The sequence below is a fragment of the Thalia democratica genome, unplaced genomic scaffold (genome assembly GCF_965202585.1).
Source record: "Thalia democratica unplaced genomic scaffold, ktThaDemo2.hap1.1 HAP1_SCAFFOLD_2016, whole genome shotgun sequence".
Lineage (NCBI taxonomy): Eukaryota > Metazoa > Chordata > Thaliacea > Salpida > Salpidae > Thalia > Thalia democratica.
Genome location: NW_028140800.1, coordinates 1 through 13,812, shown reverse-complemented (window position 1 = coordinate 13,812; position 13,812 = coordinate 1). Strand labels below are relative to the sequence as shown.

The following is a 13,812-nucleotide window of genomic DNA, read 5'->3' as shown; positions in this document are numbered from 1 at the left end:
CTTGATTATTTACGTTAGTCTACATTTAAAAGATATAGCAACTCTATTTTATCAAATTACATAATCAATCTAAAAATTTGAAGGAGTAAATTTAGTTTGTTTTTTTCTTACAAAAACATTAAGTTATTTCTAATTGCAGTGTTTTAAATTCTAACACTCAGAAACTCATTATCAATTTAATTTCAAGTATTTAGTTTTTTACTTGTTTTCACACAGCCTGCGAAACGCCTCCAGATATAGTTGATGGAAATTATGGTGAAGATCTTTCAGACAAGTATAAAGAAGGTCAAAAAGTTAACTTTACTTGTGACGACAGAACTTTGACTCAGCCTAGTGATGGTCGAATTGTATGCGGCGATTCAGGATGGGTTGACAACGCTATGTGCACCAGAAGTTGGTTTATCTCATTTACTTTATTTTGTTCATTGTTGTGAAATTTTAAAATAGGCTTCATATATATAAATATATAACTAATTGTTAAATATAAAAGATATAAGATTATTACAATATTTTATGTTTAAGATTAGTTAGGAAACTTAAAAAACGGACTTTATTGCTCAAAAAAAAATATCTTGCTATAAATTTTTCAAAGTTTTATTAGAGAATGCTTACAATAAAAATTGGTTCAAAATAACAGAAAAACATGACATTATAATAAAATATCTTAATTTTAGTTTTTTGTTTGTCATTTTGAAAAAGTTGCGAATACAATAAAAATAGAGCTAATTTAAAGTGAAATTTCTTTATATAACTAATGTTTATACACTCTGAAACTGTAAACATTGTTTCAAAGATCTAAACATTCCATCGAAACCTATAAAAATTTCAAATTCGAAATGTCTGCAATTATTTTGAATCCATTTAAGACTTAAAAAAAACAGTTTAAATTTTAAGTAGTTTTCGAATTACATCTCACTAACAGTATGCGGAGACCCACCAATAATCGAAAACGGAAATGTTACTAATGAAATAGACAATGTAGTCGAAGGACACACTGTAAAATACCAATGCAATGAGGGATATTTCGCTTATGGAGATAATTCCGATCAACTTTCAACAACGTGTCTTAATGATAGATCTTACAGTTTGGAAAAAGAAGAATTAGCAACTTGTTCTAAAATCGGTTATTGTTGTTGTGTAGTAGCTTGGTTATTTACGTTTAAAAGATATAGCAACTCTATTTCATCAAATTACATAATCAATCTAAAAATTTGAAGGCAGTTAACTTAGTTCGATTATTTCTTACAAAAACATTAAGTTATTTCTTATTGCAGTGTTTTAAATTCTAAGACTCAGAAACTCATTATCAATTTAAATTCAAGTACTTAGTTTTTTTATATGTTTTCACACAGCCTGCGAAACGCCTCCAGATATAGTTGACGGAAAGTATGCTGAAGATCTTTCAGACAAGTATAAAGAAGGTCAAAAAGTTAACTTTACTTGTGACGACAAAACTTTGACTCAGCCTGATGATGGTCGAATTGTATGCGGCGATTCAGGATGGGTTGACAAAGCTACTTGCACTCGAAGTTGGTTTATATCATTTACTTTATTTTGTTCTTTGTTGTGAACTTTTAAAATAGGCTTCATTTTTAAATATTTATTAAATGATTATTACAATATTTTATGTATAGGATTAGTTAGGATAGTTGAAAAACGGACTTTTTTACTCAAAAATAAAATATTTTTTATTAAGTTTTTCAAAGTTTTACTAGAGAATGCTTACAATAAAAATTGGTTCAAAAGTACAGAAATAAAAAAACATTCAATAAAATATCTTAATTTTTTTTTTTGTCATTTTGAAAAATTTGCGAATACAATAAAAATAGAGCTAGTTTAAAGTGAAATTTCTTTATATAATTAATGTTTATACACTCTCAAACTGTAAACATTGTTTCAAAGATCTAAACATTCCATCAAAGTCTTGAAAATTTCAAGTTTGTAATGTCTGTAATTATTTTGACTCAATTTAAAACTTAAAAAAAATACAGTTTAAATTTTAAGTAGTTTTAAAATAACATCTCACTAACAGTATGCGAAGATCCACCAATGATCGAAAACGGAAATGTTACTAATGAAATAGACAATGTAGTCGTAGGACACACTGTAAATTACCAATGCAAGGAGGGATATTTCGCTTATGGAGATAATTCCGATCAACTTTCAACAACGTGTCTTAACAATAGATCTTACAGTTTGGAACAGGAAGATTTAGCAACTTGTTCTAAAATCGGTTATTGTTGTTGTGTAGTAGCTTGATTATTTACGTTAGTCTACATTTAAAAGATATAGCAACTCTATTTTATCAAATTACATAATCAATCTAAAAATTTGAAGGAGTAAATTTAGTTTGTTTTTTTCTTACAAAAACATTAAGTTATTTCTAATTGCAGTGTTTTAAATTCTAACACTCAGAAACTCATTATCAATTTAATTTCAAGTATTTAGTTTTTTACTTGTTTTCACACAGCCTGCGAAACGCCTCCAGATATAGTTGATGGAAATTATGGTGAAGATCTTTCAGACAAGTATAAAGAAAGTCAAAAAGTTAACTTTACTTGTGACGACAGAACTTTGACTCAGCCTAGTGATGGTCGAATTGTATGCGGCGATTCAGGATGGGTTGACAACGCTATGTGCACCAGAAGTTGGTTTATCTCATTTACTTTATTTTGTTCATTGTTGTGAAATTTTAAAATAGGCTTCATATATATAAATATATAACTAATTGTTAAATATAAAAGATATAAGATTATTACAATATTTTATGTTTAAGATTAGTTAGGAAACTTAAAAAACGGACTTTATTGCTCAAAAAAAAATATCTTGCTATAAATTTTTCAAAGTTTTATTAGAGAATGCTTACAATAAAAATTGGTTCAAAATAACAGAAAAACATGACATTATAATAAAATATCTTAATTTTAGTTTTTTGTTTGTCATTTTGAAAAAGTTGCGAATACAATAAAAATAGAGCTAATTTAAAGTGAAATTTCTTTATATAACTAATGTTTATACACTCTGAAACTGTAAACATTGTTTCAAAGATCTAAACATTCCATCGAAACCTATAAAAATTTCAAATTCGAAATGTCTGCAATTATTTTGAATCCATTTAAGACTTAAAAAAAACAGTTTAAATTTTAAGTAGTTTTCGAATTACATCTCACTAACAGTATGCGGAGACCCACCAATAATCGAAAACGGAAATGTTACTAATGAAATAGACAATGTAGTCGAAGGACACACTGTAAAATACCAATGCAATGAGGGATATTTCGCTTATGGAGATAATTCCGATCAACTTTCAACAACGTGTCTTAATGATAGATCTTACAGTTTGGAAAAAGAAGAATTAGCAACTTGTTCTAAAATCGGTTATTGTTGTTGTGTAGTAGCTTGGTTATTTACGTTTAAAAGATATAGCAACTCTATTTCATCAAATTACATAATCAATCTAAAAATTTGAAGGCAGTTAACTTAGTTCGATTATTTCTTACAAAAACATTAAGTTATTTCTTATTGCAGTGTTTTAAATTCTAAGACTCAGAAACTCATTATCAATTTAAATTCAAGTACTTAGTTTTTTTATATGTTTTCACACAGCCTGCGAAACGCCTCCAGATATAGTTGACGGAAAGTATGCTGAAGATCTTTCAGACAAGTATAAAGAAGGTCAAAAAGTTAACTTTACTTGTGACGACAAAACTTTGACTCAGCCTGATGATGGTCGAATTGTATGCGGCGATTCAGGATGGGTTGACAAAGCTACTTGCACTCGAAGTTGGTTTATATCATTTACTTTATTTTGTTCTTTGTTGTGAACTTTTAAAATAGGCTTCATTTTTAAATATTTATTAAATGATTATTACAATATTTTATGTATAGGATTAGTTAGGATAGTTGAAAAACGGACTTTTTTACTCAAAAATAAAATATTTTTTATTAAGTTTTTCAAAGTTTTACTAGAGAATGCTTACAATAAAAATTGGTTCAAAAGTACAGAAATAAAAAAACATTCAATAAAATATCTTAATTTTTTTTTTTGTCATTTTGAAAAATTTGCGAATACAATAAAAATAGAGCTAGTTTAAAGTGAAATTTCTTTATATAATTAATGTTTATACACTCTCAAACTGTAAACATTGTTTCAAAGATCTAAACATTCCATCAAAGTCTTGAAAATTTCAAGTTTGTAATGTCTGTAATTATTTTGACTCAATTTAAAACTTAAAAAAAATACAGTTTAAATTTTAAGTAGTTTTAAAATAACATCTCACTAACAGTATGCGAAGATCCACCAATGATCGAAAACGGAAATGTTACTAATGAAATAGACAATGTAGTCGTAGGACACACTGTAAATTACCAATGCAAGGAGGGATATTTCGCTTATGGAGATAATTCCGATCAACTTTCAACAACGTGTCTTAACAATAGATCTTACAGTTTGGAACAGGAAGATTTAGCAACTTGTTCTAAAATCGGTTATTGTTGTTGTGTAGTAGCTTGATTATTTACGTTAGTCTACATTTAAAAGATATAGCAACTCTATTTTATCAAATTACATAATCAATCTAAAAATTTGAAGGAGTAAATTTAGTTTGTTTTTTTCTTACAAAAACATTAAGTTATTTCTAATTGCAGTGTTTTAAATTCTAACACTCAGAAACTCATTATCAATTTAATTTCAAGTATTTAGTTTTTTACTTGTTTTCACACAGCCTGCGAAACGCCTCCAGATATAGTTGATGGAAATTATGGTGAAGATCTTTCAGACAAGTATAAAGAAGGTCAAAAAGTTAACTTTACTTGTGACGACAGAACTTTGACTCAGCCTAGTGATGGTCGAATTGTATGCGGCGATTCAGGATGGGTTGACAACGCTATGTGCACCAGAAGTTGGTTTATCTCATTTACTTTATTTTGTTCATTGTTGTGAAATTTTAAAATAGGCTTCATATATATAAATATATAACTAATTGTTAAATATAAAAGATATAAGATTATTACAATATTTTATGTTTAAGATTAGTTAGGAAACTTAAAAAACGGACTTTATTGCTCAAAAAAAAATATCTTGCTATAAATTTTTCAAAGTTTTATTAGAGAATGCTTACAATAAAAATTGGTTCAAAATAACAGAAAAACATGACATTATAATAAAATATCTTAATTTTAGTTTTTTGTTTGTCATTTTGAAAAAGTTGCGAATACAATAAAAATAGAGCTAATTTAAAGTGAAATTTCTTTATATAACTAATGTTTATACACTCTGAAACTGTAAACATTGTTTCAAAGATCTAAACATTCCATCGAAACCTATAAAAATTTCAAATTCGAAATGTCTGCAATTATTTTGAATCCATTTAAGACTTAAAAAAAACAGTTTAAATTTTAAGTAGTTTTCGAATTACATCTCACTAACAGTATGCGGAGACCCACCAATAATCGAAAACGGAAATGTTACTAACAAAATAGACAATGTAGTCGAAGGACACACTGTAAAATACCAATGCAATGAGGGATATTTCGCTTATGGAGATAATTCCGATCAACTTTCAACAACGTGTCTTAATGATAGATCTTACAGTTTGGAAAAAGAAGAATTAGCAACTTGTTCTAAAATCGGTTATTGTTGTTGTGTAGTAGCTTGGTTATTTACGTTTAAAAGATATAGCAACTCTATTTCATCAAATTACATAATCAATCTAAAAATTTGAAGGCAGTTAACTTAGTTCGATTATTTCTTACAAAAACATTAAGTTATTTCTTATTGCAGTGTTTTAAATTCTAAGACTCAGAAACTCATTATCAATTTAAATTCAAGTACTTAGTTTTTTTATATGTTTTCACACAGCCTGCGAAACGCCTCCAGATATAGTTGACGGAAAGTATGCTGAAGATCTTTCAGACAAGTATAAAGAAGGTCAAAAAGTTAACTTTACTTGTGACGACAAAACTTTGACTCAGCCTGATGATGGTCGAATTGTATGCGGCGATTCAGGATGGGTTGACAAAGCTACTTGCACTCGAAGTTGGTTTATATCATTTACTTTATTTTGTTCTTTGTTGTGAACTTTTAAAATAGGCTTCATTTTTAAATATTTATTAAATGATTATTACAATATTTTATGTATAAGATTAGTTAGGATAGTTGAAAAACGGACTTTTTTACTCAAAAATAAAATATTTTTTAATAAGTTTTTCAAAGTTTTACTAGAGAATGCTTACAATAAAAATTGGTTCAAAAGTACAGAAATAAAAAAACATTCAATAAAATATCTTAATTTTTTTTTTTGTCATTTTGAAAAATTTGCGAATACAATAAAAATAGAGCTAGTTTAAAGTGAAATTTCTTTATATAATTAATGTTTATACACTCTCAAACTGTAAACATTGTTTCAAAGATCTAAACATTCCATCAAAGTCTTGAAAATTTCAAGTTTGTAATGTCTGTAATTATTTTGACTCAATTTAAAACTTAAAAAAAATACAGTTTAAATTTTAAGTAGTTTTAAAATAACATCTCACTAACAGTATGCGAAGATCCACCAATGATCGAAAACGGAAATGTTACTAATGAAATAGACAATGTAGTCGTAGGACACACTGTAAATTACCAATGCAATGAGGGATATTTCGCTTATGGAGATAATTCCGATCAACTTTCAACAACGTGTCTTAACAATAGATCTTACAGTTTGGAACAGGAAGATTTAGCTACTTGTTCTAAAATCGGTTATTGTTGTTATAAAGTAGTGTGATTATACATACTTGGTTTACATTAATGTTAGTACATTACTTTATTGAATTAGACAAACTACAAATTTCGAAGGCAGTAAACTTAGTTAGATTTTTTCTTACAAAAACATGACGTTTCTCATAGTAATATCATTTTAAACTTCAAAAAACTAGTTTTAATGTTTACAAAGTGTTTTTTTAATTCTTAATGTAATAACTTGTTTCAAACTAAGTATTTAGTTTTTTATTTCCACACAGCTTGCATAAGACCTCCAGATATAGTTGATGGAGTTTATAAAGAAACACGTTCAGACACATATAAAGAAGGCCAAAAAGTTAGCTTTAAGTGCCATGAAACAACTTATATCATTGATCCTACTAATGGTCAAATTGTGTGTGGCGATTCTGGATGGGTTGATAGAGCAACATGTACTAGAAGTTGGTTTACCTGCTAAACTAATATCGTTTTTGTATTAGTTATGTCAAAAACTTGACTAAATCTTGTTAATTCTATAATAAACTATTTTCTATGGTAACTTTCAATCATTAAAAGAAGACGCAAACGTAGAAAAAAAAAAAAGAAAATACTGATATGACATATAAAATTTTTGATACTTTTATTTTTATACGTATTACTTTTTAAATATATTGTTGAACACATTTGCGTTTAATAAAAAAACACATTGCTCATTATAGATAATCTAAAAGTTAATACCGTTGACTTTAACAATACTAAGATAATAACCAGTATTGTTTTACTTTTCTCCTACCTGTTTACTGATGAAAATTTTATAATGTCTTAAAAATTTTATTTGTCCTTTTTCGATTATAAGCTGTCAAACTTCAACTTTTTAGCAGATTCCTTCTATATATATATTTTTTTATTGATTTTAGTTCAGAAAAAGTATTTTAACTTTTTACCATTTTCAGAAGTTGGACTTGAAGATTATTTTATATGTTGGTTTCATTACAGATAAGTTTTATTTATACTTATCTATTCTTCATCAGGGATTGTTATTTAGTAAGGCGGCAAAAAAGTAAATTGGTCGTTAAGTAGTAAAGAGGCATTTATTTAAAAGTATTTAAAAAATTGGGGCAACCATTTTAATAAATTCGCCAAGGGAGCATTTATAAAAGCGATTTTTGGAAACCTTTGTCTTCATTCAAATATCTACCATTAATACTCTAATTCAGTGGTCTCTACACTGTTTTGGACGAAACTTATTTAGGGGTCACAAAGTAAATATTACAACTTACAATATACACGCCGAAGTTCATTATGAAGAGCACAAAAATAAGTGCACCCAGATTTCATTTGCCGTGAAGACCACTGCTTTAATTCATTGAACAAGACGGTGACCGATTTTAAAGACTGTAAATGCATTTCGGTTTTGTTTATAAAAACGTGACGTTATTTAAAGTTATAATTATTAAAAACATTTTTAGTGTTTACAATAGGTTTTAAAAGTTTTCATACTCAATAATTTGTCTTTTAAAACTATGTTTTTTGTATATTACATTTTTTAACTTCAACACAGCTTGCACAACGCTTCCTGATTTAGTCAATGGAACTTATGATGATGTCGGTCTTTCTGAAATTTACAGAGTAGGTGCTACTGTTGGTTTCAGTTGTAATGATGATACCTTTAAGATTGAGCCAAATAACGGTCGAATTTTATGTGGCGATTCCGGATGGGTGGAAAATCCAACTTGTTCCAAAAGTTGGTTTACTTCCTTTGCTAGTGTTTTTTAGTGTAGAATAAAATGTTATTAATGTTATTGAATCTTGTTATTTCTATAAACATAATTTTTAATTATGCTTTTTCAGCCAGATTGAAAAAAACTAACAAAATAAAAGTAAACTTTAAAACTTCAAATTACCTTACAAATTATAGGTAATGATGATTTCATATGTTTTGATTTTTAAAGATGTTGTAAAGTACAAACGTATTTTATTTAGCATAAAATAATGTTGCATTTTATACAAAAGCTTAAAGTATCATTACTGATTTCACATACACTTAAAAAATAGCCAGAAAATAAACTGCTACCAATCTAGTTGTGTTTTACCAGATGTTGAAAATTTTATTTTACCATTCTACGTCATTTAAACTCTGAAGTAAAATCTTTTACAACTAATTTTTTTTTGTTCAAAATAATAAATAATGTTTTGTTGAAAAATGTGCATACTCTTCCCTTCAAGTTGAATTAATTTTTCGATCAACAGTCTGCCCGGCAATGTGGGAAGCAAAGGTGCGATTAGCAGGCCATCAAGTATCTCAAAGCTGCAAAGGCCTAGTTCCTCTCCATGTACACTATGACTTCGCGAAATGCAGAGTTCCCGCCAGAGCCGATCCCAACCAGCGCTTGTGTGTTTCCCGGACGTTCAGGTGCGACTGGTACGAGGGAGTGCTGTCGTGGAAAAAAGTTTCCGAAAAGGACTGCCTCAAAGGTTTGTTAAATGCGACGTTTGTGTGAACAGCGAAAAGTAACGAAAGTTGTATTTGAGTTTTTAGCTCTAAAACGTTTTCATTTCAGTTAAAAAGACCTAAGGTGAGACGCTTGTTTAAAAATAAAATGCTTGTGGTTGTCCTAACATTTTTAACTATTTATAAAAAGGGTAGTACCCCAAGATATAAAAGTAGTAGAAAGTTTGTTATAGTTTTTAAACTTAGCTGGTAATTTAAAACTTTATTTTAACTTAAAGCACGAGTGTTACAAACAACTAAACAATTTAGAATGTGAAAGCCCTCCCGAAGGTCTAAATGTGAGCTGGGAACAAAATGTCTCAAGTTCTGAATACTACCTCGAGGGAAAATATTTCTTAAATACAGAAATTAATTACTCTTGCACCGATTCCAGCTATGCACCTGAAGGTGATTTAGTAAGACTGTGTGGAAGCGACGAGAAATGGACAGATAGTAGTGGAATGGAAACAAACGAAGGGCCTAAATGTCAACCTAGTAAGACTATAAATGTTGTCACACTGATTTTTTTACCACTACATTACTGTTTATAATAATTTGTTTGTGCACATTTTACTTATTAGAAACTAAAAACATTACATAATATAAGCTATAGTAACTTCTTTATAGAGTTTTCAATATGTAACACTTTTTTTTCATATTGATAGTTTATTTTTATTATATGCTTACTATTTAGTTAGTAATTTTATCATTTAAAATTTAGTTTAAAAATCGTTTTACATGTTGCAAACACACAAATTAAACCATTATTTTGTTATTTGCATCAAAAGTTCTAAAAAAGTGTACATCCTAAACTAAATTACAATTTCAAATGTTCTCAGTCCAACGGTTGTCAACTACCCAGGAAATATGCTTTATTTGACTTCCTATTTCACTTTGTTCAGTTTAAATTACATGCGTAAAGCCTCATTCATATCTTTTAGTATTGTACATAGATTTTTGTTTAAGAAGTTGCTTTTAACCTGGTAGTATTGAAGAAACAAGAATTGAAGAAACACGTTAAAAAACATCCAAAACATTTGCTCTCTTAAGAACATCCCAACAGCGAATAAACTTTCTTACACGCTTTTATTTTCTATTCTTTAAGTATTTATAATATTTTAGAACTCTTCCGACCAGTGCTATCAGTTTAACATTGAGAAATGAGCCCCAGTTATTGATAAATTGAAAAATTTTCAAAACTTTGTTATCATTCAAAAGATCTTAACTTTTTATACCAGTATTTTAAAGTTTTTAATTAATATCTATAATTGTAACTCTTAGCTTAAAGATTATGTATCATAGACTTTAAAATGTTTAAGTAATTTTTAAACTATTTCTCACTAACAGTATGCGGAGACCCACCAATAATCGAAAACGGAAATGTAACTAACAAAATAGACAATGTAGTCGTAGGACACACTGTAAACTACCAATGCAATGAGGGATATTTCGCTTATGGAGATAATTCCGATCAACTTTCAACGACGTGTCTTAATGATAGATCTTACAGTGTGAAAAAAGGAGAATTAGCAACTTGTTCTAAAATCGGTTGGTATTGTTCTAAAGTAGTGTGATTACTTACGTCTAGGCTACAGTTTAAAGATATAGCAACCTTACTTAATACATAACTTAAAACTTTGAAGGCAGTAAATTCAGTTCGAAATTATCTTACAAAAGCATGACATAACTTGTATACAATTTGGAGATTTGAAAAAGCATTTTTATTTTTTACCAGTTTTAAAAGTTTTCAAAGGTTTTAAATTTGTTTTCAAATGGTGAGTTGTTTTGTACTGAACACTTTAATCTTTTAAACTTCCACGCAGCTTGTAAAACCCCTCCTGTAATAGCTGATGGAAGTTATGGTGAGACACTTTCAAACAATTACATACATGGTGCTACTGTTACTTTCAGTTGTGAGAACAGAGCTTTTGCTCAGCCTAGTGATGGTCAGGTTGTATGTGGCGATTCAGGATGGCTTCAAACTGCAACATGCATTAGAAGTTGGTTAACTTTCTGCACTGTTATCATTTTTTGTTATAAGTATATCAAAAACTTTACCAAGTTTTCTTGATTTTATAAAAAAATATTTCAATGGTAACACTCTGATCAGTTTAGATAAAAAACAGAAATATGGAAAAAAAAAAAATTTCAAAAGTTTTCAGTAAGTCTTTTAAACTTATTTGGTTTAATAAACACTTACCTAGTAGACAGTTAACCTGTGACTGTTATAGTATTATCATAATCATTATAGTATTATCATTTATCATCACTAGGTTATGAGTATATTTTAAGTTAAAAGTCATTAATTAAACTAAGGTTTTTAGTTTCACCAACATAAAAATCATTTCTACGAAAGACACTGCATAAATATAACGACCAAATAAATCTTAAGGTGTATAGATTTAAATCGTCGTTACTAAAATTGTACCTTGACCAAAATGCTTAACAAGTTGGTTTCTTATTGAATAATTTTTAACTCACGAACAACTCACAGGGGAATACGAGTTCGAATTAACAAAAAGAGTAGGAACGTTTTACCAGGCTCGGCAGCAATGTCTAGAAATAAATGGAGACCTTGTATATGAAAACTTGGGACCAGACGGGCAATTATACCACCCGTAAGTTATGTTTCAGGTGTACATATGTCTAGTTTCGTTTGACAACTTGCCGTACTTATGACTTAAGTTAGTGTGAAAATACTTGTTAACAGTTAAAAATGTTTCTTTTTTTACCAGCGTAAAAAATCTCAATCAACTCTGTGTGGTTCACTATTTTACTAACACATCCTAAGAATTTAATAAGCAACTCAAGCTATGATTTAGTTAGCAAAAAACCAACAAACAAAATATTTTAAGTAATGCGCTATAGTACGTACATAACTTTGCATATACAGTAGACTACCGCTTAAGTACGCACTTTTTTTGGTACGCACCCCGCCTTAAGTACACACTTATCCAGAAGGACAAAAAAGTTCTAAATTTTTATAATTTTTTATATATATATATCAAATTTTAATAAACAAATAACCTGAATAATTGCTTTCACAGATTTTTTGTCCAGTTATTAAATGTTAATAAACTAAATACTTATGTAGTGGTTGCAGAAAAGTGAAAAGAATAATGATATTTGAGCTGTAATGCTATAAAATAAACAAACCTAGATGAAAAAGTTAAAAAAATTAAAAATACAACATAATTTAATTTAAAGTACACACATTGATGTTTTGAAAATGTTTTGTAAACACAATGTAGTTTGGTACTTTCCCTCTAACAAAAGAAAATATGGAAAATATGGCTTAATATTCTTTTTTATATCATTGACTTTCTATATTAAATAAATGTATTAATTATGTAGAAACTTTTTATAGAAAAAATAAATCATTTTAAAATCTATTAAAAAATATTTTCAGACTAGAATTATGTATTAAATGTTATTTGAAATAAAAAGACTTGTTTATTTGGCTTAATTATTTGGTGGCTAGTTGTAAGAAAGAAAACAAACAACTAAGTTTCATATTATACTATGTCGTCAAAAAGTAAGCACTACGCGTGCTAAGTACGCACTTTTTGGTCGGGTTCAATTTGCGTACTTAAGCGGTAGTCTACTGTAAAAATAAATCCAACTGACATGCTTAATTTGATTTTTTCTTGATCTCTTATACCGAACAAAAAACCACAGCGGGTTCGTCCTAACTGTTTTCACCGCGTAAATCTCAAACTAAATTGAAATACAGAGAAATCGAGAGTCTGGTCCAGGATAATAATGTGTGGATCGGCCTGACCGACGAAGTAGTCGAGGACGAGTGGCGAAAACCGGGATCTTCAGCTACAGATGAGAAGTTCGACACCGGAATGGCAGGAAACGTGTTCTCATGGAGCTTGGGTGAGCCGAATAACGGCCGTGGTCATTCTGCCACGGACCGGGTGGACCAGAATTGCGTGTACGTCGGTTTGCATGGCCCACTGAACATGGACGACACCAACTGCTGCACCGACGTCCCGGCTGGAACTTGCACGTCTTTTTACGCAGGCGACAAGTTAGGTCTGTGCGAGATACAGCTGCCCGGAAAATGAAATAATTTATGAACTGTGCCAAGCAGAGCACAGCGCTTGTGGACCAGCAAGCATGGCCTCCTGTACTTTTTCCTGTGAGTTTCCGTTTTTAAGTTATTTTGTTGTTGTTGGTTTTAAAGGAATTTTTATACATTTTTTCATATAAGCTTTTTAGTTCCGTTTTTTTTTAGTTTTTAAAGTTTGGTTTAACTCTTGTTGGATATTTTTATATATCATATAAAGTGCCGTAATACAACATGTTTTCCTCTTTCAGTTACCAAACAAGTCGTCGTAACGCTGTTTAATATTTTAGTATAGTCTGAAATGTTAAATAAAGCTTTATTTTCGCATTTAGGTAAAATGTCAAAGTAAAAGCTTCATGCATGTTTTTCTGTTGTTTAGTGAAAATAAAATTTTGATTCACGTTCTTGTTTCAGATATTTTAGTTGTTTTATCCCGTAAGATACACAAAACTTGTGCACAAAACAGCTATACTGTGCGTAAATACTTTGATATTATTCCTTATAAAAAATTACTTATTACTAAAC

At 29.1% G+C, this 13,812-nt stretch overlaps 1 protein-coding gene across 1 annotated transcript; it reads left to right on the top strand.

Moving 5' to 3' along the window:
- Positions 1-216: 216 nt before the first annotated feature.
- On the top strand, positions 217-13,285 carry LOC145849068 (complement factor H-like; the record flags this gene model as incomplete). The annotated part of the gene is made up of 20 exons (XM_082954151.1): positions 217-393; positions 923-1,123; positions 1,353-1,529; positions 2,033-2,233; positions 2,471-2,647; positions 3,177-3,377; positions 3,607-3,783; positions 4,287-4,487; positions 4,725-4,901; positions 5,431-5,631; positions 5,861-6,037; positions 6,541-6,741; positions 7,003-7,182; positions 8,283-8,465; positions 8,972-9,196; positions 9,483-9,707; positions 10,560-10,760; positions 11,036-11,212; positions 11,707-11,830; positions 12,946-13,285. Coding segments are annotated over 20 exons (3,923 nt in total), but the record flags the coding sequence as incomplete, so codon positions are not given.
- Positions 13,286-13,812: the final 527 nt, after the last annotated feature.